General features: G+C 56.9%; 1 protein-coding gene across 1 annotated transcript in view; it reads right to left on the reverse strand.

Annotated features, from left to right (window-relative positions):
* The window catches only part of PRRC2A (proline rich coiled-coil 2A), a gene marked incomplete at its 5' end in the record, with an annotated part of 60,416 nt that overhangs the window by 15,221 nt on the left and 20,403 nt on the right, over positions 1–24,792 (reverse strand). The window contains 13 exon segments of the mRNA XM_075585062.1: positions 102–232; positions 452–492; positions 597–720; positions 1,261–1,341; positions 1,673–1,795; positions 2,024–2,194; positions 2,334–2,419; positions 2,696–2,810; positions 2,964–3,082; positions 11,513–11,718; positions 12,354–14,309; positions 21,443–21,614; positions 23,743–24,022. Coding sequence (XP_075441177.1) covers positions 102–232; positions 452–492; positions 597–720; positions 1,261–1,341; positions 1,673–1,795; positions 2,024–2,194; positions 2,334–2,419; positions 2,696–2,810; positions 2,964–3,082; positions 11,513–11,718; positions 12,354–14,309; positions 21,443–21,614; positions 23,743–24,022 — 3,605 coding nt within the window.

Genomic DNA, 24,792 nt, shown 5'->3' on the forward strand with positions numbered 1-24,792 from the left:
GGGGGGGAGGAGAGAGCAGCGAGGGGGGGAGGAGAGAGCAGTGAGGGGGGAGGAGAGAGCAGTGAGGGGGGGGAGGAGGAGCAGTGAGGGGGGGGAGGAGGAGCAGTGAGGGGGGAGGAGAGAGCAGTGAGGGGGGGGGGGGGGGGGGGAGAGGAGAGACAAACCTGTAGGTCTGCAGAGAAGGGGTTCCGGGTCTGTACCCACTGCCTGTGCTGGAGACATGGAGATCCACCTAAAACAGAGACCCCCTTATAAGAACATCTCCTCACAGCCTGACGTGCCCCTTCCTAGGGGAGGATCCCCTGTTATAAGAACACCCCCCTTATAAGAACATCTCCTCACAGCCCTGACGTGCCCCTTCCTATGGGGGGAACCCCTTCAATAATAAGACCCCCTTATGAGAACATCCCGCTACCTATGGCGGGACTCCCTGCTATAAGCACGCCCTCACCTGATAGTACTGGTTGGAATAAAGCCTCTGACTGCGATCCTCTGTAGGCGAGAAGAGAAGTTAGGAATGGAACCTCTAGGACCATACGGTGGGTTCTAGGTGACCCTTGTTGAGGGGGTGGGGGGCAAGGGGGGGGGAGAGATACCTGGTGCTTGGTGTCTTGACCCCTCTGGCGGGGCGGGCGAAAGGGCGAGAGGCGTGGGGTCCAGGGGGGGCTCGGACGCTGCAGACTGAGAAGTAAGATCCCAGGTCCGAGGGGGGGAGCCCGTCTGGGGGAGAAAGAGAGTAAGAGAGCGACAGGAAAGGGGGGGGGGGCAAAGGGCGAGGGGGGGCAAAGGGCTAGGGGAGGCAAAGGGTGAGGGGAAGGGGGGCATAGGGCGAGGGGGGGGGGCAAAGGGCGAGGTGAAGGGGGGGCAAAGAGCGAGGGGAAGGGGAGGCAAAGAGCGAGGGAGAGGGGGGAGAAGCACGAAGGAGAGGGGGGGAGAAGCGCAAGGGAGGAGGGGGGGGAGAAGCGCGAGGGAGGGGGGTGCACATGAGGGAAGGGGAAGAGCGTGAGGCAAGGGGGGGTGCGCGAGGGGGGAGGAGCGCCGGGGAGAGGGGGGAGGAGCCCGAGGGAGAGGGGAGACGAGCCTGCGGGAGAGGAGCCCGCTGGAGAGGGGGGAGGAGCGCGAGGGAGAAGGAGCCCGCGGGAGAGGGGGGAGGAGCCTGAGGGAGAGGGAGGAGGAACGTGAGGGAGAGGAGCACGAGGGAGGGGAGGGGGAGCGTGAGGGAAGGGGGGGAATAGTGAGAGAGAGTACGTAGGTTCTCACCCCGCAGGGTTGCAGGATGATGCCGCCCTGTATGTCTCTGCCACGCTTCGTGCCATCGCTAGGTGGGCAGGAATCAGAGTCCTGCAGAGAGGGGGGGAAACAGGAGGTGGGTGGGAGGGGGGGGGGGGGGAGACAGGAGGTGAGAGGGGGAGAGACAGGAGGTGAGAGGAGGAGAGACAGGTTTTGAGAGGGGGGGAGACAGGTGGTGAGAGGGGGAGAGACAGGAGGTGAGAGGGGGAGAGACAGGAGTTGAGAGGGGGAGAGACAGGAGGTGAGAGGGGGAGAGACAGGTGGTGAGAGGGGGGGAGACAGGTGGTGAGAGGGGGGAGTAGATGGTTGAAGGGGAGATCGGGGGGGAGGAGAAGAGCAGCACGTAACCATGGGAGGCAGCTGGCTGGTGGGTATCACTTACCTTGGGGCAGGGGGGAAGAGAAGCAGGCGGGCGGCAGTGGGGGGCGCTGGGGCAGCGGGGACCCTCTGGGGTGGGCTTCTGGGAGCGCTCCGTGCCAATAGGACCCGGGGAAGGGACCCCAATCTGGGGAGAGAGGAAAGAGAAGTGAAGAGGGTGGAAAGAGTAGAGAGTGGGTGGAGGGGGGCAAGAGTACAGAGGGTAAGGGCAAGAGTAGAGAGGGCAAGAGTAGAGAGGGGGGAAAGAGTAGAGAGGAGGCAACAGTAGGGCGGGGGGGGGGGGGGAAGAGTAGAGAGGAGGGGGCAAGAGTAGAGAGGGGGTGGGGGAGATAGTGCAGCTTATGAGGGGGGTTACCGCTGGGCCGGGCAGGGTCCTGAGTCTTTGCCCCGCTGCCTCTGCCCGGGGGGGAGCTCTCTTGCCCCCCTCGGGTTTCAGCCCTCCGTCGGGGGAGCTCCTCTGGCTGCAGCTGCTGGAGGAAAGCTGGGAGTCGCTGCTCAGATCCACGCCACTGTCTGACTGGCTCATCTGTGGGACAGACACGGGGGGATAGAGGCGAGACGCGGGGGGAGAGAGGTGGGACATGGGGGAGGGGGCAGCGCCGGGCCAGACGCACGCACGCACACACACACGCACGCAGCACCAGCCACACACACAGCCGGCCTACCTCTGTGCTGATGGGATCTTCATAGGAGCTCATAGGGCCCATCCACGGCTCCATGGGGTAGGAGGGGCACAGCTTGCCCCGGTCACCTGGAAGAGGGGAGAGAGAGAGAGCAGAGAGATCAATTAAAAGAGAAAAGCGAGAGAGAGAGGAGAGACCCTCTTGTGCCATAGTACAGAGATGCCACCGACTGAGGCCACAGCAGCTTGGAACGAGCTCTGGACGTTGTGTGTAAGAGCCCTTCCCTCTGATTGGAGGAAATGCAGAAAGAGGGGCGTGGTCTCAGCATGCGAGTGACATCAGTGTGAGCCAATCGCAGCACATGCTTTCCCTCCCAGAGTGCCCCACTGCCTGGGAACACTTACTGCTCTGCCCTCCGCTCCACACTGGCATGGCGATGGATCCTGGGGGGTAGCGCCGGGCGCCCTGCTTCCTCCATGCCGGAGGCGGTGGCTCTGCTCTTCCCGCGGGGGGTAAGTCCTAATGGGGGTGGGGGGGTGGGGTGGGAGGAAGAGAGGGTGGGGGGGGAATTAGTGTCAGTTATATTAGTATGTATATAGAGATATATATATATATATAGAGAGATATACACAAACACACACACACACACACACACACACACACACGGCTCACCTCCTGTGCGACTTCCTGTGGTCTCCGTGGGCGATCTCTGCGTTTCGCCAATGGGACGGCAAAGTTTTCAGCGACCGATTCACCTCGAGCGACCAAGAGAGAATCGGAGAGAGGAACCCCTGTAATAAGAACACCCCCCTTATAAGAACATCACCTCACAGCCCTGACTTGCCCCTTCCTATGGGGGGAACCCCTGTTATAAGAACACACCCCTTATAAGAACATCTCCTCACAGCCTGACGTACCCCTTCCTATGGGGGGATCCCCTGTAATAAGAACACCCCCTTATAAGAACACCTCCTCACAGCCTGACGTGCCCCTTCCTATGGGGGGAACCCCCTGTTATAAGATGCGAAGACTGAGATAATGTGTGTGGCTATCATCACCTCCATTTTGGCCTAACCGCCATTTTGAGTGTGTTCTTGTATGTATGCTTGTTTAATTCGTGTATGATCTGTGAATGTTTGATGTAACTCGCCCTTGTGTAATTCCTACGAGGCATGCAAGAATTTGAAATTATTCGTGAGAGGTTTTTCCTGCCTTAGATATTCCTGCTGACCTTAGGTTCTGTTATCTGACAGCTACAGTGCATACAGGGCTGGACAGAGTAACTCCCTTATGTCACAAGGTTAAGAGGCCCACATTATGGTAAATTATCGATAAGACTATAGCGTATGTAGCATATTTAGGTATCAACATGTCTTTTTGTATAAGTCATCATATATTTTTTATCTCTAAGCCAGCCCCCTTAAAGAGCGTATTACTCATTTTTGAAATGTATAAATATGTGATACCAAGCAATATGTTTTCAGAGGCTTGAGTTCTTTCTGAATTCTTGTCTCCCAATTGTGCCTTGGTACAGATAAACTCATGTTGTTACTTTTTGAACCCTTTGACTCATTGATTTTATTTCTACGCTTTCACAAAGAACACCCCTGTAACAGGGGAGTAATCCCTGTTCAAGTAATGTGCCTTTAATCTAGCAGTGTGGTGGTTAACTGCTGGTAGTCAATTAATAAACACCACCTGCCTGATTGAGATTGCTTACAAAAGCCTTTCTGTTGAGACAGGAAGTGACTCCTTAGCTCTGACTGAGAGCTGAATTTTGGAGACAGAGCAGTGTTCTTGAGTCTCCCAGGAGAGACTGACAAAGAGAACACACATCTCTGGAGCTGACCGGTCTTGAGCTCTGCCCAGCATAGTCGATTGCAAGACACCAAATAAGACTTCTAAACCTGGATGCTGATTTTCTGTGCACGCACGGGTGCGGTTCCAGGAGAGCAGAGAAGCTTACTCTACAGCAGCTAACAGATAAGACTTTCATTATTAAGAGACTGCTTATATCTGCTTATTTCATGCTATATGTTTTGGGCTGCGAGACATGCTTTACTAAGGGAGATGTGAATTAATTGCATAAGACTTCACTAGAACAACTTGTGACGTTCGTGAGGATTTGGCCCAGGATTAAAGGGGCTACACCCCAATTGGCCACCCTCTAACCTCACCAGGGAGACAAGGGGTTAACTGGGTTGAGGTCCAGAAATGTGATTCAACCCTTGTTATAACATGAAAATGTATATTCCCCTGCTCCCATGTATTATTGTTATATCAGTGTCTGCAACACACACAATGGGGCTTAAGGGGTTAATATTATATGCAGTACTGAATAACAGGAGCCGTTCCCTGAAAACTGGTAATTTGGGAACGGAGTGAGCCAGCACCCTGATTCTTGGTGGGCAGCCTCAGGGTACCCCCCAAAAACACACCTATTAAAAATATAACTTTGTCATAAGGGAAACATATATTTTTGATAAAGTGCCTTTCTGTTGCAGTTTTAAAAATATGTACAGGCAGGATGCTAGGGTCTCTGCCTGCCCTTTGTAATGCATGAGGAACAAATGTTATGCATACCAGACCAAATGGTTTTGACACCTATGAGCTGGGTCACTTGCCTATGCAAGCAGAACAGCTTGCTAGAATTTACATAGCCTGGTGATCAAAGGCTAATTACCTAATTGTTTATGCTTGGCCCAGGGACCAAAGGAACTGAATGTTATTGTATGTGTCCCCTTTCACACCTTACAACCAAAGGTATCCTGCAAGAGGAAACATAACACAAGGGACAAATGCCCCCCCCCCCCCCCCCAGGGGTCCCTGCTTCAAAGGGTTTATTGATGGGGGCAAGGGTGGGGCTAACCAAGGAGAAAATCAGAATGGGTGACCTTATTAAATATAAGAATATTATGAGATGTCCTTGGCTGAACATGCTAAGAGTTACATATGTGTATTCGTGGGAGTTACCCGCAACTAACGGTTACAAACACCTGATGTTTAGCCGGTTCGAACAGACAGATATTAATATCTCTCTTAATTTTAATATTAGGGTTAATATTGTATTATTTAGTCTCTTTGGGAGCGTCAGGCGTGACGGAATGTATTAATATGTCCCGCATGCCAGTAAGTACTACTGAACTGAAGTTATGAAGTTATTTAGATAGGGAAAAGCAATTTTTAAACGTCGTGGGGTGGGAGGAGTTTTACTCTGAGGAGAACTGTCAACTTCACCACTGATTTATGAGAGGGGCTGGGTTTAGGTTGGTTCAAAGGGAAATAATTGTATAAGAACCAGGCTCAGCCTATGGCTATTGTCTTCATGTCTTCATGCAAAAGGCCTTCATGTTCTGCATGTGTCCTGCATGTATTGCTGTGATGTCAGCTGAAATATGGAAGAAATGGCCCAGTCTGTATCCTGATGGCTTCCTGTCCTAATCTTTAAGTAAGTGTCCATATTTTGCCTGTTATTTGTACATTTTTGTGTGTTCACCTTTATCAAGGAATAAATTATATTTTATCATATCCAAGTCTCGTCCCAGTTATAAATATATATTATCTTTTATATATATTTTGGTGTAAATTACAGCCTGTCACAAAGCTCCCGTCACACTACTCCCAAGTGAATAGAAGCTTTGTTCCCCCCCCCTGTGTTTGGATGGTTTCCTGATGGAAAGGAAAAGGCACAATAAAGCCTATTATAATTTCACCTTATAAAGTCTCCAATTGTGTACCTCTGTGAACGTCCGTCTACATATGGTGTCCGAAGTGGGACAAGAGGTGTCTTTGAAGTTAAAAAGGACCGGAGATTTTTATGTGAAATTTTTTTTGTTATGCTTTTTGCCTACAAACAGTCTGAGCAACTTAGAAAAAAAAAAAAAAACCTCATGCAGCAGAGATCAGAGTTAAAGGGATATACACCACAAACTTACACTGCACTGAAACTTACAAAACCACAGAGGGACTCTTTGCCCAATCCCAAGAGGAGAGAGACTGCGGTAGCAGCTAAACCTTAGTGCCTATAACAAAGTGTAATATGGTCATTGCAATAGGGGTTGTGCCTTCCAGCCATAGTCAGGGTTCAAGAAGTGAGTCAGCCCTTAAAAAGGGATAGGTTTGTTGTTTTCAAAAAGTTTCGCTGAAGCAGTGAATACAGATGGTGACCCACGAGTGGTACTGATTTTGCAAATAAATGTTGCCACACCGCATAGGGCTACCAGCTGTGAATGGAGTATATGCAGAAAAGTGTGAAAATTGATACAAGACTGTGCTGAAGCAGGGGAATTTTTAGCAAACAAATGCTGAGTGTAAAATTGCCCTATAGGGGAAAAAGTGATTTCTGAACTGTGTAAAAGGTTTTTCAAAACCAATTGCTGAATGTTGAGTCACCCTGCCGGCAATTAAAGAAATAGTCCACTGCAAAGAATGGTTTTTTTTTTCTGCAAGTAAAAAAAGTCTGCCTATATATATCTTGGGAGCAAAAAAGAGACACCCAAAGTGTGAAGTGTGAATGCCATAATACCCAAAGATGAGACTGAAAATTACTGAACTCAGGCAGAAAACCAAAATCTGTTGCTGAAGCGGAGAGATTGCACCCAGCAAGTAAATGGTGTAAAGCAAACAGAAGTTTTTTTCTTAGCAACTACACATTCAGCATACCTAATGAGAGATTACACCTAGCAAGTAAATGGTGTAAAGCAAATAGACTTTTTACCTAACAACTGCACATCTTGTATACCTGATGAGAGAAAATGCATGCACAGTACTGCTGATATTGTAAAACTTATCCAAGAAAGAGAAATTCTACAGAGATGCCTGTGAAAGCTACGACCTCTACAAGCAAAATATGCCCACCTGTAGGACTACCACAACTGGGGGTTCTAGCAAATACAGTGGCAACAGCTGCAATAGCGCCTCCTGAGGTCAGGAAGAAAATTACACCTGATAGCCTAAAAATGGAGGACAAGATGCAGCGTTCCTGTAATGAACCCTACCCCACGGAAGAGTGGCCCTTCCAGTCCAATAAAGAGGAATACATCTCTTACGGGGAACCCGAACCGAGTCACACCCACAAAACACCCCAAGAATGGTGGGGGTGCCTGAACTCGGCACGAACAGAAAAGACCGCTCCCTTTGATGACGAAAATGATCAGCAGGAGACAGAGCGGGAGCAGCAGATCACCCAATATTTCTGTCAGCTAAAGCAACTGCTAGAAAAGCCTGGCGTATACAATGAAGCTGCTAAAATTTCAAATGAAGATGGAGACCCCAATATCCCTGAAGGGACGGTGTCATCCAAATCAAAAAGGCGGAAAAAGAAAAAGAAAGGCGGTTCTTCACTTACCGTGGAACGAACAGGCACGTCCGCAGATCCTGTGGAAGAAAAGGGGGACCGAGTTGCCCTGCAGCCTAGAGAAAATGGAGAATTCGTCCCGCGGGTAACTGAAAATCCAGAGGGCCCAAGGCAGAAGCCGTGTACCCCAAAGAAGTGTCTGTCCGGTGCCAACAGTGAGGAACCCTCAACCAACCATACCAGGGAAGTGGAGCCGGAACCAGTGAGTGACGATCCCTTGACCAACCCTGAAGATGCCCTGAAAAATGCCAGGCATGACTGTGATATAGAGTGAAACAGATAATATTGCGCTCATAAGTGACCTGTGATATATATAAGTGATGATAATAAAGGTATTAAATACAACCTGATAAAGTGTGGTTTTATGCTGCTGGTCTGATGGGAATGGCTCAAACACCAGGCTATATGGAAACAAAGAAGAGACAGCGCAAAAAAACCATAGTGTAGTAAATTCAATTAATATTTATAAAGTGAAGGTGAGTATTGCACGTACATCAATGAAAAAGGGTTAATAGCATGACATGTTTAGGGACATGTTACCACTCAGCAGGGACAGCCAGACACCAATGCAGAAATCTTTACACGTTCACCCTCTTTGCTGCTGGCATCCAGGGAGACTCTGTGCTGCTCTGTGTTGGCGAGCCAACACAGAGCAGCACAGTCTCCCTGGATGCCAGCAGCAAAGAGGGTGAACGTGTAAGCTCGCCAACACAGAGCAGCACAGAGTCTCCCTGGATGCCAGTAGCAAAGAGGGTGAACGTCTAAGCTCGCCAACACAGAGCAGCACAGAGTCTCCCTGGATGCCAGCAGCAAAGAGGGTGAACGTGTAAAGATTTCTGCATTGGTGTCTGGCTGTCCCTGCTGAGTGGTAACATGTCCCTAAACATGTCATGCTATTAACCCTTTTTCATTGATGTACGTGCAATACTCACCTTCACTTTATAAATATTAATTGAATTTACTACACTATGGTTTTTTTGCGCTGTCTCTTCTTTGTTTCCATATGACTGTGATATGCTTTGTGAACAATTGAAACAAAAGGAAGATGGTTACACAGAGCCACAGAAAAATAACGTGAGGCTACAAAAAGATGTGCTCACAATTTACTCTTTAGCCAGGACAGAATTGGACGATCTCAAGACTGAGCTAGATACTGCAAAGGCTACTATTTCCGCCATGGATGAAAAGCAGAGCCAATCTGATAAAATGGTGGCTACGCTAAAGCGGAAGTATGAGGAGGCACTGAAGCAGATGACAGTCTTCCAGCAGGAGGTTCACACTCTTCGCATAGAGCTGAATGCCTCACAACAGGAGGTCAACAGTGTCCGGATAGAGGTGGACGGATCTCAGAAAGAGGTTCAGACACTCCACAGAGCACTGGATGCCTCACATCATGAGACCAACAGCTGCCGCACAGACCTTGAAGTTTCCAGAAAGAAACTACACAGTCTCACTGAGGAGCTGGACATTGCTATAGAAACTATTGGTAATCTTGGTACAGTTCTCAAAGTCTCTCAGAAGGAGCTTCAGACCCTCAACCTAGAGAAGGAAGTCTCACGCCAGGAGATTGTCATTCTCAAAGCAGATGTGCGTGAATGGAAGGAGGACTGCAAAGAGGCCCTGAAGAATACAGAGACTGAAAAAGGAGAAAATTCAAGATTAAAAAGAGAAAACTTAAAACTGAAAGAAGAAAATTTTCAGTTGACAGAAGAAGTCAAGGAAAAGTTTGAAGCAGAGCACCGACTGCAGAACCAACTGCAAGGTCTGCGTACACACCTCCAGTATGCTGAGGAGAAGCAGCAAACGCTGCAGGAAGAAAAGCTGCAGGCTGCTAAAGAAATTCAAGTGCTGCAGGAACGTCTGATGACCCAGTATGTCCCCGCAAAGCAGCATGAGAAACTGAAGGCTACCCTGAGCATCACCAAAGCAACGCTAAAAGCCAAGTTTAGAACCCAGGTGACGCGGCACAAAAGGGAGCACAAGAAGGTCTAGAAACTGAAACAAGTAACTGTGGCCCAAGCAAAGTAGTTCATAGTGCTTCACAATGCAATAAAAATGTGGAGGTAAGCTCAGAGAAAGCAAATCATGCAGATAAATTCCCTGAGAAGAGACTTGCAAGACGCACTCAAAAAACGGAATCTCGCGGATGAGATTACAGTCCTACAAGGACAAGTATTGACCCTGACTAAGCGTCAGTATCCCACGGCCACAAAAACCCATGAAGACAAGGGTACAGTGAGAGCTGGGAATACCGCTCATCTGAAAGACAAGGTTGTAAAATTTGAACCACCTAAACAAGCACTAGCAAAACCTTCAGCCACCCAGCAGGCAACAAAAGAAGGTACACGTGCTGAATCAAAACCAGAAGAATCCTTAGCTGATGAAGCTGAAAAGATGGGACATTCTCTGGAAGTGGGTGTGGAATTGCAACTTAATCTCAAAGAGGCTGAAATAGCAACCCCATTGAGTGGGAAAAGGGCAGAGAGACAGCTTCAAGAGCGGAAAACTCAAAGGGCTGTTTTTAAACGCTCTGCAACTGCTGCCATACAGTATGCCAACAATAAGACGAGCACCCGACGCGAGGGAAATCTCATGACCGCACATGTAGAAAAAAGACTATACTTGGAAAAAGTCCTCCTCGAGCGACTGAGGGGTGCTGATCTCAAACACCTTTAGGAGGAGACACGAATAAACTGGAGAAAGGGCTCCAATCCCAACAGGACTGAGTGTTCTCTTCCTCCATCCACTCTCATTCAAGTCACAGAGATATCTAGAATGAGAGTGGAAGGATGGGCTTTGGCCGTGGCAAGCCCGAGTTTCCCACAAACAGGGGAGGTATGTAACAGGGGAGTAATCCCTGTTCAAGTAATGTGCCTTTAATCTAGCAGTGTGGTGGTTAACTGCTGGTAGTCAATTAATAAACACCACCTGCCTGATTTAGCCTTTCTGTTGAGACAGGAAGTAACTCCTTAGCTCTGACTGAGAGCTGAATTTTGGAGACAGAGCAGTGTTCTTGAGTCTCCCAGGAGAGACTGACCAAGAGAACATTCATCTCTGGAGCTGACCGGTCTTGAGCTCTGCCCAGCATAGCTGATTGCAAGACACCAAATAAGACTTCTAAACCTGGATGCTGATTTTCTGTGCACGCACGGGTGCGGTTCCAGGAGAGCAGAGAAGCTTACTCTACAGAAGCTAACAGATAAGACTTTCATTATTAAGAGACTGCTTATATCTGCTTATTTCATGCTATATGTTTGGGGCTGCGAGACATGCTTTACTAAGGGAGATGTGAATTAATTGCATACAATTTCACTAGAACTACTCCCAAGTGAATAGAAGCTTTGTTCCCCCCCCCTGTGTTTGGATGGTTTCCTGATGGAAAGGAAAAGGCACAATAAAGCCTATTATAATTTCACCTTATAAAGTCTCCAATTGTGTACCTCTGTGAACGTCCGTCTACAACCCCCTTATAAGAACATCGCCTCACAGCCCTGACGTGGCCCTTCCTATGGGGGGAACCCCTGTTATAAGAACACCCCCCTTATAAGAACATCTCCTCACAGCCCGACGTGCCCCTTCCTATGGGGGAACCCGTTATAAGAACACCCCCCTTATAAGAACATCTCCTCACAGCCTGACGTGCCCCTTCCTATGGGGGGAACCCCTGTAATAAGAACACCCCCCTTATAAGAACATCTCCTCACAGCCCTGACGTGCCCCTTCCTATGGGGGAACCCCTGTTATAAGAACACCCCCCTTATAAGAACATCTCCTCACAGCCTGATGTGCCCCTTCCTATGGAGGGAACCCCTGTTATAAGAACATCCCCATTATAAGAACATCACTGCTCCATGTGGTCTGTTACCTGGCCTTGGTTGGCAGCGCCCAGCTGCAGGCTCCATGTTGTGGTTGGCAGGGGCAGGTTTGCCGTGTCTCTGCCCCAGCTCACTCAGCGCCTGCTGGATGCCCACAGGGTCGCTGTGGATGACCCGGTCCATTCGGTACACAGCGCTGGTGCTGGGGGCTGGAGGGATGGGCACGGGGGGAGGGCGGTCCTCATTTGTCCTGCCCCTAGGGGAGGCCAGAAAGGGGAAAGTTACAAAAAGAGTCACAGGCGGGAAGGACAGGGAGACCAGCAAGCATCAGGGTGCCCATTACCAGGGTGGGGGAGGGGCAGGGAGACCAGCAAGCATCAGGGTGCCCATTACCAGGGTGGGGGAGGGGCAGGGAGACCAGCAAGCATCAGGGTGCCCATTACCAGGGTGGGGGAGGGGCAGGGAGACCAGCAAGCATCAGGGTGCCCATTACCAGGGTGGGGGAGGGGCAGGGAGACCAGCAAGCATCAGGGTGCCCATTACCAGGGTGGGGGAGGGACAGGGAGGCCAGACAGCGCCAGGGTGCCCATTACCAGGATGGGGGAGGGGCAGGGAGACCAGCAAGCATCAGGGTGCACATTACCAGGGTGGGGGAGGGACAGGGAGGCCAGACAGCGCCAGGGTGCCCATTACCAGGGTGGGGGAGGGGCAGGGAGACCAGCAAGCATCAGGGTGCACATTACCAGGGTGGGGGACAGGGAGGGACAGGGAGGCCAGACAGCGCCAGGGTGCCCATTACCAGGGTGGGGGAGGGGCAGGGAGACGAGAGGGCGCCAGGGTGCCCATGACCAGGCTGGGGGAGGGGCAGAAAGGCCCTCACAAAACACTCACCCTCTGTTCCTGGGGGAGGGCCAGCTCCTCTTCTCCCCGCTCCTGCCCCCTCCTCCCCCCCCACGGCCTGGCCGTTGCCCGGCGGCGGGGTGCATGGGCCGGCGGTTCTGCCTCTCCATGCTCGGCCTCTGGCTGGAGAAACTTCTCTTGGACAGGTCCTTCCTCTGCTCCCGCCCTCCTCCTCCTCCCCCACCCCCGGCGGGGGCCGGCGACACCACCACGGCCGGCCCCCCTCCTCCGTTCTGCGCCGGCACCCCCCGCTCCTTCTTCTCGGTGAAGTCGCTGCTCTCCGACGCCGTCTCCCACTCCTCGTTGGCCTGGTCGGAGCTGGCGTTGCAGGGCGGCTCGGGAGACCGAGGCCCTCGATGTTGAGGGACGACGCGCTCCGCCTCGCCGTGCGCCGGCCGCTGGTGCGGCTCCGCCCTTGGTGCCTGCGGCGCCGGCGGCAGCTGCTGCTGTGGCCCCCCTCCCCCGTTGACCGCCCGGGCCTGCTCTTGCTTCAGCCTCCGGAAACGAGGCGGCTTGTCCTGCTGCTGGGACCTCCCGTGGCGTCTCCTCCGGGGCGGGGGGCGGTCGTCGCCGGGGGGTAGGTGGGCCGGCACCATCGGCACCGCCTTCTCGATCTTCCCCTCTGGCTTGTGCGGGTCGGGCAGCTGGGCGGGCGGGGGAGGGGCTGCCGGCTGCGGCCTGGGTGGCGGGTTCCACGCCCCGCCTCTGCCGATGCCCCCCCTGCCTCTCCTTGAGGGAACGCCTCTGGGCATGAACGTGCGCCCCCTGCCGGCGTCCCGGCCCTTGTCCGGGGGGCGCTGGTTGATAGGGGTGCCGGCCTCCCCCTGCGGCGGCTGTGCCAGCCCCCCCCTGCCCGCCTCCTTCTCCATGGCGGCCGGCTCCGTCTCGCTGCCCGTCTCGGACCCGCGCTGCCTCCGCCTCTTGGGCACCTCCTCGTACTCCGAGCCCTCGCTCCGGGTCTCGCTGGCGTTGCGCTCCCGGCCGCCCGCCTTGCCTCCCTCCCCGCCCTCCTCTCGGTAGAACGGGCTCTCTCTCGTGTAGCCGCCGCGAAACTCTCGGCTCCGCCCTCGCCCCCCGCCGCGGCCGCGGCCGCCGTAGGCCCCCCGGAAGCCCCGCCCCCTGGCGAAGTACTCCCCTCTCCCGCGGCCTCGGGCGGTGGCAGCCGCCGCAGCCGGGGATCCCCTGGCGGGCGCCGCCATCACCACTTCCTTCCTCCTCCGCGAGGGGGACCCCGCCGGCTCGCTCTCCCGGCTGGGTGGGACGGTCTGCCGCGGCTTGCTCGGCTCCGGCTCTTGCAATGGGGCCGCCTTGCTCTCTTGATGCTCTCTGGCCATCGCTACCTCCTCCCTCCTCACGGCCCTCTTGATGGGCCCTGCCCGGCGCTGGGGGGGAACCGGGGCCCCCATGTCCTCCTGCCGCCGGCTGCCCCCTCCGCCGGGCCGGGGCCCCCAACGCGTTTCGGTCTTGGACTCGCGGCGAGGAGGGGCCTTGTGATACTCTGGCCGGCCTCCCGCCGGGGCTCTCTCGGGCTTCGGTTCCTCCTTGCCGGGCTCCCTCCGGCCCTCCTTGTGTCGCCCCCCGCCACCGCCGTCGTTCTTGGGGAGGTCGGGCTGGGGGGGAGGCGGAGGAGGGGGTGGGGCCTCTCTCCGGAGGATGACGGGCTCATCGTCCCCCCGGCGAGGCTGGGTGGAGGGAGGGTGGTGAGCCGGGGGGGCCTCGGGACGCCCGGCGCGGCTCGGCTCGCCGGACGATGGGGGAGGCGGGGGAGCGGCGTGGTGCTGCTGGTGCCAGGAACCAGCACGCTGCTCTTCCATGGGGTAGCGGTGGCCGGCGTGCGCCTGTGGGGGGGCCGCTGCATTCTCGGGGTAAGAGGTGAAGTTGCCCAGGTACGGGGCAGGTGGAGGAGGCGGCTGCTGGGGGAGAGAACGCACGGGAGGGGGGTCATTTCTGAAAGGAGAAGGGGGAGGGGGAGATCAATACACAGCACAGGTACAGCGCAGACAGCAGCAGTGCCAGCCTCCCCCTCACACACACTACTACACCATGTATACACAGCACAGGTACAGCGCGGGCAGTGCCAGCCTCCCCCTCACACACACTACTACACCATGTATACACAGCACAGGTACAGCGCGGGCAGCGGCAGTGCCAGCCTCCCCCTCACACACACTACTACACCATGTATACACAGCACAGGTACAGCGCGGGCAGCAGCAGTGCCAGCCTCCCCCTCTCACACACACTACTACACCATGTATACACAGCACAGGTACAGCGCAGGCAGCAGCAGTGCCAGCCTCCCCCTCACACACACTACTACACCATGTATACACAGCACAGGTACAGTGCGGGAAGTGCCAGCCACCCCCTCACTCACACTACTACACCATGTATACACAGCACAGGTACAGCGCGGGCAGCGGCAGTGCCAGCCTCCCCCTCACACACACTACTACACCATGTATACACAGCACAGGTACAGCGCGGGCAGCAGCAGTGCCAGCCTCCCCCTCTCACACACACTACTACACCATGTATACACAGCACAGGTACAGCGCGGGCAGCGGCAGTGCCAGCCTCCCCCTCACACACACTACTACACCATGTATACACAGCACAGGTACAGTGCGGGAAGTGCCAGCCACCCCCTCACTCACACTACTACACCATGTATACACAGCACAGGTACAGCGCAGACAGCAGCAGTGCCAGCCTCCCCCTCACACACACTACTACACCATGTATACACAGCACAGGTACAGCGCGGGCAGCAGCAGTGCCAGCCTCCCCCTCTCACACACACTACTACACCATGTATACACAGCGCAGGCAGCGGCAGTGCCAGCCTCCCCCTCTCACACACACTACTACACCATGTATACACAGCACAGGTACAGTGCGGGCAGTGCCAGCCTCCCCCTCACACACACTACTACTACACAGCACAGGTACAGCGCGGGCAGCAGCAGTGCCAGCCTCCCCCTCTCACACACTACTACACCATGTATACACAGCACAGGTACAGTGCGGGCAGTGCCAGCCTCCCCCTCACACACACACTACTACTACACAGCACAGGTACAGCGCGGGCAGCAGCAGTGCCAGGCTCCCCCTCACACACACTACTACACCATGTATACACAGCACAGGTACAGCGCGGGCAGCGGCAGTGCCAGCCTCCCCCTCACACACACTACTACACCATGTATACACAGCACAGGTACAGCGCGGGCAGTGGCAGTGCTAGGCTCTCCCTCACACACACTACTACACCATGTATACACAGCACAGGTACAGCGCGGGCAGCGGCAGTGCCAGCCTCCCCCTCACACACACTACTACACCATGTATACACAGCACAGGTACAGCGCGGGCAGCAGCAGTGCCAGCCTCCCCCTCACACACACTACTACACCATGTATACACAGCACAGGTACAGCGCGGGCAGAGGCAGTGCCAGCCTCCCCCTCACACACATTACTACACCATGTATACACAGCACAGGTACAGCGCAGACAGCAGCAGTGCCAGCCTCCCCCTCTCACACACACTACTACACCATGTATACACAGCACAGGTACAGCGCGGGCAGCGGCAGTGCCAGCCTCCCCCTCTCACACACACTACTACACCATGTATACACAGCACAGGTACAGCGCGGGCAGCGGCAGTGCCAGCCTCCCTCACACACACTACTACACCATGTATACACAGCACAGGTACAGCGCGGGCAGCGGCAGTGCCAGCCCCTCCTCACACTCACTACTACACCATGTATACACAGCACAGGTACAGCGCAGACAGCAGCAGTGCCAGCCTCCCCCTCTCACACACACTACTACACCATGTATACACAGCACAGGTACAGCGCGGGCAGCGGCAGTGCCAGCCTCCCCCTCACACACACTACTACACCATGATATGTATACACAGCACAGGTACAGCGCGGGCAGCGGCAGTGCCAGCCTCCCTCACACACACTACTACACCATGTATACACAGCACAGGTACAGCGCAGGCAGTGCCAGCCTCCCCCTCACACACACTACTACACCATGTATACACAGCACAGGTACAGCGCAGACAGCGGCAGTGCCAGCCTCCCCCTCACACACACTACTACACCATGTATACACAGCACAGGTACAGCGCGGGCAGTGCCAGCCTCCCCCTCACACACACTACTACACCATGTATACACAGCACAGGTACAGCGCGGGCAGTGGTAGTGCCAGCCTCCCCCTCACACACACTACTACACCATGTATACACAGCACAGGTACAGCGCAGACAGCAGCAGTGCCAGCCTCCCCCTCTCACACACACTACTACACCATGTATACACAGCACAGGTACAGCGCGGGCAGTGGTAGTGCCAGCCTCCCCCTCACACACACTACTACACCATGTATACACAGCACAGGTACAGCGCAGGCAGTGCCAGCCTCCCCCTCACACACACTACTACACCATGTATACACAGCACAGGTACAGCGCAGACAGCGGCAGTGCCAGCCTCCCCCTCACACACACTACTACACCATGTATACACAGCACAGGTACAGCGCAGACAGCAGCAGTGCCAGCTTCCCCCTCACACACACTACTACACCATGTATACACAGCACAGGTACAGCGCAGACAGCGGTAGTGCCAGCCTCCCCCTCTCACACACACTACTACACCATGTATACACAGCACAGGTACAGCGCAGACAGCAGCAGTGCCAGCCTCCCCCTCTCACACACACTACTACACCATGTATACACAGCACAGGTACAGCGCGGGCAGCGGTAGTGCCAGCCTCCCCCTCTCACACACACTACTACACCATGTATACACAGCACAGGTACAGCGCAGACAGCAGCAGTGCCAGCCTCCCCCTCACACACACTACTACACCATGTATACACAGCACAGGTACAGCGCAGACAGCGGCAGTGCCAGCCTCCCCCTCACACACACTACTACACCATGTATACACAGCACAGGTACAGCGCAGACAGCAGCAGTGCCAGCCTCCCCCTCTCACACACACTCCTACACCATGTATACACAGCACAGGTACAGCGCAGACAGCAGCAGTGCCAGCCTCCCCCTCTCACACACACTACTACACCATGTATACACAGCACAGGTACAGCGCGGGCAGCGGTAGTGCCAGCCTCCCCCTCTCACACACACTACTACACCATGTATACACAGCACAGGTACAGCGCGGGCAGCGGCAGTGCCAGCCTCCCCCTCACACACACTACTACACCATGTATACACAGCACAGGTACAGCGCGGGCAGTGCCAGCCTCCCCCTCACACACACTACTACACCATGTATACACAGCACAGGTACAGCACAGACAGCAGCAGTGCCAGCCTCCCCCTCACACACACACTACTACACCATGTATACACAGCACAGGTACAGCGCGGGCAGCGGCAGTGTCAGTCTCCCCCTCACACACACTACTACACCATGTATACACAGCACAGGTACAGCACGGGCAGTGCCAGCCTCCCCCTCACACACACTACTACACCATGTATACACAGCACAGGTACAGCGCGGGCAGTGCCAGCCTCCCCCTCACACACACTACTACACCATGTATACACAGCACAGGTACAGCGCGGGCAGCGGCAGTGCCAGCCTCCCCCTCACACACACTACTACACCATGTATACACAGCACAGGTACAGCGCAGGCAGCGGCAGTGCCAGCCTCCCCCTCACACACACTACTACACCATGTATACACAGCACAGGTACAGCGCAGGCAGCGGCAGTGCCAGCCTCCCCCTCACACACACTACTACACCATGTATACACAGCACAGGTACAGCGCGGGCAGCGGCAGTGCCAGCCTCCCCCTCACACACACTACTACACTATGTATACACAGCACAGGTACAGCGCGGGCAGCGGCAGTGCCAGCCTCCCCCTCACACACACTACTACACCATGTATACACAGCACAGGTACAGCGCGGGCAGCGGCAGTGCCAGCCTCCCCCTCACAAACACTACTACACCATGTATACACAGCACAGGTACAGCGCAGGCAGCGGCAGTGCCAGCCGCCCCCTCACACACACTACTACACCATGTATACACAGCACAGGTACAGCACAGACAGCGGCAGTGCCAGCCTCCCCCTCACACACACACTACTACACCATGTATACACAGCACAGGTACAGCGCGGGCAGCGGTAGTGCCAGCCTCCCCCTCTCACACACACTACTACACCATGTATACACAGCACAGGTACAGCACAGACAGCGGCAGTGCCAGCCTCCCCCTCTCACACACACTACTACACCATGTATACACAGCACAGGTACAGCACAGACAGCAGCAGTGCCAGCCTCCCCCTCACACACACACTACTACACCATGTATACACAGCACAGGTACAGCACGGGCAGCGGCAGTGCCAGCCTCCCCCTCACACACACACTCCTACACCATGTATACACAGCACAGGTACAGCGCGGGCAGCGGCAGTGTCAGTCTCCCCCTCACACACACTACTACACCATGTATACACAGCACAGGTACAGTGCGTGCAGCGGCAGTGCCAGCCTCCCCCTCACACACTACTACACCATGTATACACAGCACAGGTACAGCACGGGCAGCGGCAGTGCCAGCCTCCCCCTCACACACACACTACTACACCATGTATACACAGCACAGGTACAGCGCAGGCAGCGGCAGTGCCAGCCTCCCCCTCACACACACTACTACACCATGTATACACAGCACAGGTACAGCGCGGGCAGCGGCAGTGCCAGCCTCCCCCTCACACACACTACTACACCATGTATACACAGCACAGGTACAGCACAGACAGCAGCAGTGCCAGCCTCCCCCTCACACACACACTACTACACCATGTATACACAGCACAAGTACAGCGCGGGCAGCGGCAGTGCCAGCCTCCCCCTCACACACACTACTACACCATGTATACACAGCACAGGTACAGCGCGGGCAGCGGCAGTGCCAGCTTCCCCCTCACACACACTACTACACCATGTATACACAGCACAGGTACAGCGCAGGCAGCGGCAGTGCCAGCCTCCCCCTCACACACACTACTACACCATGTATACACAGCACAGGTACAGCGCAGGCAGCGGCAGTGCCAGCCTCCCCCTCACACACACTACTACACCATGTATACACAGCACAGGTACAGCGCGGGCAGCGGCAGTGCCAGCCTCCCCCTCACACACACTACTACACCATGTATACACAGCACAGGTACAGCGCGGGCAGCGGCAGTGCCAGCCTCCCCCTCACACACACTACTACACCATGTATACACAGCACAGGTACAGCGCGGGCAGCGGCAGTGCCAGCCTCCCCCTCACACACACTACTACACCATGGCATGTATACACAGCACAGGTACAGCGCGGGCAGCGGCAGTGCCAGCCTCCCCCTCACACACACTACTACACCATGTATACACAGCACAGGTACAGCGCGGGCAGCGGCAGTGCCAGCCTCCCCCTCACAAACACTACTACACCATGTATACACAGCACAGGTACAGCGCAGGCAGCGGCAGTGCCAGCCTCCCCCTCACACACACTACTACACCATGTATACACAGCACAGGTACAGCGCAGGCAGTGCCAGCCTCCCCCTCACACACACTACTACACCATATATACACAGCACAGTTACAGCGCGGGCAGCGGCAGTGCCAGCCTCCCCCTCACACACACTACTACACCATGTATACACAGCACAGGTACAGCGCGGGCAGCGGCAGCCTCCCCCTCACACACACTACTACACCATGTATACACAGCACAGGCACAGCGCAGGCAGCGGCAGTGCCAGCCTCCCCCTCACACACACTACTACACCATGTATACACAGCACAGGTACAGCGCGGGCAGCGGCAGTGCCAGCCTCCCCCTCACACACACTACTACACCATGTAGTACACAGCACAGGTACAGCGCGGGCAGCGGCAGTGCCAGCCTCCCCCTCACACACACTACTACACCATGTATACACAGCACAGGTACAGCGCGGGCAGCGGCAGTGCCAGCCTCCCCCTCACACACACTACTACACCATGTATACACAGCACAGGTACAGCGCGGGCAGCGGCAGTGCAGCCTCCCCCTCACACACACTACTACCCCATGTATACACAGCACAGGTACAGCGCGGGCAGTGCCAGCCTCCCCCTAACACACACTACTACACCATGTATACACAGCACAGGTACAGCGCGGGCAGTGCCAGCCTCCCCCTAACACACACTACTACCCCATGTATACACAGCACAGGTACAGCGCGGGCAGTGCCAGCCTCCCCCTCACACACACTACTACACCATGTATACACAGCACAGGTACAGCGCGGGCAGCGGCAGTGCCAGCCTCCCCCTCACACACACTACTACACCATGTATACACAGCACAGGTACAGCGCGGGCAGCGGCAGTGCCAGCCTCCCCCTCACACACACTACTACACCATGTATACACAGCACAGGTACAGCGCGGGCAGCGGCAGTGCAGCCTCCCCCTCACACACACTACTACCCCATGTATACACAGCACAGGTACAGCGCGGGCAGTGCCAGCCTCCCCCTAACACACACTACTACACCATGTATACACAGCACAGGTACAGCGCGGGCAGTGCCAGCCTCCCCCTAACACACACTACTACCCCATGTATACACAGCACAGGTACAGCGCGGGCAGTGCCAGCCTCCCCCTCACACACACTACTACACCATGTATACACAGCACAGGTACAGCGCGGGCAGCGGCAGTGCCAGCCTCCCCCTCACACACACTACTACCCCATGTATACACAGCACAGGTACAGCGCGGGCAGTGCCAGCCTCCCCCTCACACACACTACTACACCATGTATACACAGCACAGGTACAGCGCGGGCAGCGGCAGTGCCAGCCTCCCCCTCACACACACACACAGCGCGGGCAGTGCCAGCCTCCCCCTCACACACACACACAGCGCGGGCAGTGCCAGCCTCCCCCTCTCTCACACACACACAGTGCGGGCAGCGGCAGCCTACGCTTTCTCACCCCATCTCCCTGTCGTCGTCCTCTTGACGGAGGGGGGAGTTGAGGGGCCGCAGTTCCGGTTGGTTGAACATCTCGCCCCCCCACACAAGCTTGGGGTCCGTTGGGGGGGTCCCACGCTCTCTCATCAGGGAGCCCGAGCCCCCGCTGTCTGACCGCTCCCGGGTCATCATCCCTAGAAGGGGAGCACATGGTGAGGGGTTGGGGGGAGCACAGTGAGGGCATGGGGGCTGGGGGAGTGAGGGTTGGGGAGCGAGAGCTCGGGGGCTGGGGGAGTGAGGGTCGGGGAGCGAGAGCTCGGGGGCTGGGGGAGTGAGGGTCGGGGAGCGAGAGCTCGGGGGCTGGGGGAGTGAGGGTCGGGGAGCGAGAGCTCGGGGGCTGGGGGAGTGAGGGTCGGGGGAGCGAGAGCTCGGGGGCTGGGGGAGTGAGGGTCGGGGAGCGAGAGCTCGGGGGCTGGGGGAGTGAGGGTCAGGGAGCGAGAGCTCGGGGGAGTGAGGGTCGGGGAGCGAGAGCTCGGGGGCTGGGGGAGTGAGGGTCGGGGAGCGAGAGCTCGGGGGCTGGGGGAGTGAGGGTCGGGGAGCGAGAGCTCGGGGGCTGGGGGAGTGAGGGTCGGGGAGCGAGAGCTCGGGGGCTGGGGGAGTGAGGGTCGGGGAGCGAGAGCTCGGGGGCTGGGGGAGTGAGGGTCGGGGAGCGAGAGCTCGGGGGCTGGGGGAGTGAGGGTCGGGGAGCGAGAGCTCGGGGGCTGGGGGAGTGAGGGTCGGGGAGCGAGAGCTCGGGGGCTGGGGGAGTGAGGGTCGGGGAGCGAGAGCTCGGGGGCTGGGGGAGTGAGGGTCGGGGAGCGAGAGCTCGGGGGCTGGGGGAGTGAGGGTCGGGGAGCGAGAGCTCGGGGGCTGGGGGAGTGAGGGTCGGGGAGCGAGAGCTCGGGGGCTGGGGGAGTGAGGGTCGGGGAGCGAGAGCTCGGGGGCTGGGGGAGTGAGGTTCGGGGAGCGAGAGCTCGGGGCTGGGGGAGTGAGGTTCGGGGAGCGAGAGCTCGGGGGCTGGGGGAGTGAGGGTCGGGGAGCGAGAGCTCGGGGGCTGGGGGAGTGAGGTTCGGGGAGCGAGAGCTCAGGGGCTGGGGGAGTGAGGTTCGGGAGCGAGAGCTCGGGGGCTGGGGGAGTGAGGGTCGGGGAGCGAGAGCTCGGGGGCTGGGGGAGTGAGGTTCGGGGAGCGAGAGCTCGGGGGCTGGGGGAGTGAGGGTCGGGGAGCGAGAGCTCGGGGGCTGGGGGAGTGAGGTTCGGGGAGCGAGAGCTCGGGGGCTGGGGGAGTGAGGTTCGGGGGAGCGAGAGCTCAGGGGCTGGGGGAGTGAGGTTCGGGGAGCGAGAGCTCGGGGAGTGAGGGTCGGGGAGCGAGAGCTCGGGGGCTGGGGGAGTGAGGTTCGGGGAGCGAGAGCTCAGGGGCTGGGGGAGTGAGGTTCGGGGAGCGAGAGCTCGGGGGCTGGGGGAGTGAGGTTCGGGGAGCGAGAGCTCGGGGGCTGGGGGAGTGAGGTTCGGGGAGCGAGAGCTCGGGGGCTGGGGGAGTGAGGGTCAGGGAGCGAGAGCTCGGGGGCTGGGGGCGTGAGGTTCGGGGAGCGAGAGCGTCGGGGAGCAAGGGCTCGGGGAGTTAGAGTCGGGAGCGAGGGCTGGAGGGGGAGTGAGGGTCGGGGGCTGGAGGGGGGAGTGAGGGTCGGGGCTGGAGGGGGGAGTGAGGGTCAGGGGCTGGAGGGGGGAGCGAGGCTCGGGGGCTGGAGGGGGGAGCGAGGGCTCGGGGGCTGGAGGAGGGAGCGAGGGCTGGAGGGGGAGTGAGGGCTGGAGGGGGAAGCGAGGGCTCGGGGGCTGGAGGGGGGAGCGAGGGCTCGGGGGCTGGAGGGGGGAGCGAGGGCTGGAAGGGGAAGCGAGGGCTCGGGGGCTGGAGGGGGGGAGCGAGGGCTCGGGGGCTGGAGGGGGGAGCGAGGGCTCGGGGGCTGGAGGGGGGAGCGAGGGCTGGAGGGGGCAGCGAGGGCTCGGGGGCTGGAGGGGGGAGCGAGGGCTGGAGGGGGGAGCGAGGGCTCATGGGCTGGCAGGGGGAGCGAGGGCTCAGGGGCTGGCGGGGGGAGCGAGGGCTCAGGGGCTGGCGGGGGGAGCGAGGGCTGGAGGGCTTGGGGGGGAGTGAGGGCTCGGGGGTGAGTGTGGGCTCACCCCCCCCATGACAGTTGCCCCACTCGCTATCTATCCAACAACACGCCTGCCCCACTCGTCTCTACCCCCCCCCCCAGCCCACTCTCAAACACACACTTGCCCCCTCCTCACCTGTCGGGTGCCCCCCCTGGGGTGGGTAGTAGTCGAGGGGTGGTCTCCCTTGCATTATGCGGGGGTCCATGTAAGGGGGCACCATCACCCAGCGAGGATCGTAGCTCATGTGGGGGGGTGGGAGAGGGGCTGGCGGGGGAGGGGGCGCCCGCCCCAGGGAGCCGCCACTGTACAGGGCCTTCTGGGGAGGCTGGGATGGGGCGGGGGGCTGCTGCTGCGGGGGGCCGGCAGGTGGATGGGGGAGGTCTCTGCTCTGCTGCCAGTGCTTCATCAGCTGCTCCTGCAGGGATTGGGGGGGGAGAGAAGAGGTGTTCACTACAGAGCATCGCTACCTCATGCAGAGCGTCTCCTTCCCAACTAACGGCCCTGTGGCGAAAATGGGGGTAATCAGCACATTAATAAAGGCAGTGGGCTCGGCTGGTTACCCCTATTTCGTATTGGGGATGAAGGGGTTAATTTTATATGCTGTTCCCCTGTACCATTCTCCCCTATATGCATTGTTGTCCCCGTTTTGCAGGCTTGTCCCTACCTACAGTGCTGAATAACAGGAGCCGTTCCATTAAGACTGCTAATTTAGGAACGGAGTGAGCCAGCACCCTGATTTTTGGGGTGCAGCCTCAGTGTAACCCCCCAAGTACACACATATTAAAAATATAACTTTGTCATAAGGGAAACATATATTTTTGATAAAGTGCCTTTCTGTTGCAGTTTTAAAATGTACAGGCAGGATGCTATTTTTTTCTGCCTGCCTTTGTAATGCCTTCTGCCTGCCTAACAAATGTTATACATACATGAGCCCCCTGTTGGGATGAAAGACCCCAGATTCTTAAAGTGTCACTTAATCAGGATGTTTCTGAGTAGCAGGTCCTGTTACTCATCCTGGCTATTTCACACCTTGGGACCAAACTCCAGACATTGCGTCCCCAGAAATGAGTGGCCCCTTTTTAGTTAGCAGTGCTACCAAGCTGCTTACTGAGCATGCTCAGAGTTACCTGAGCTGGCTGTAGGATTTGCCCATGTGACATGGCAGGTTCTGATAGGAGGGGAGAT

This window comes from Ascaphus truei, unplaced genomic scaffold (genome assembly GCF_040206685.1).
Source record: "Ascaphus truei isolate aAscTru1 unplaced genomic scaffold, aAscTru1.hap1 HAP1_SCAFFOLD_893, whole genome shotgun sequence".
Lineage (NCBI taxonomy): Eukaryota > Metazoa > Chordata > Amphibia > Anura > Ascaphidae > Ascaphus > Ascaphus truei.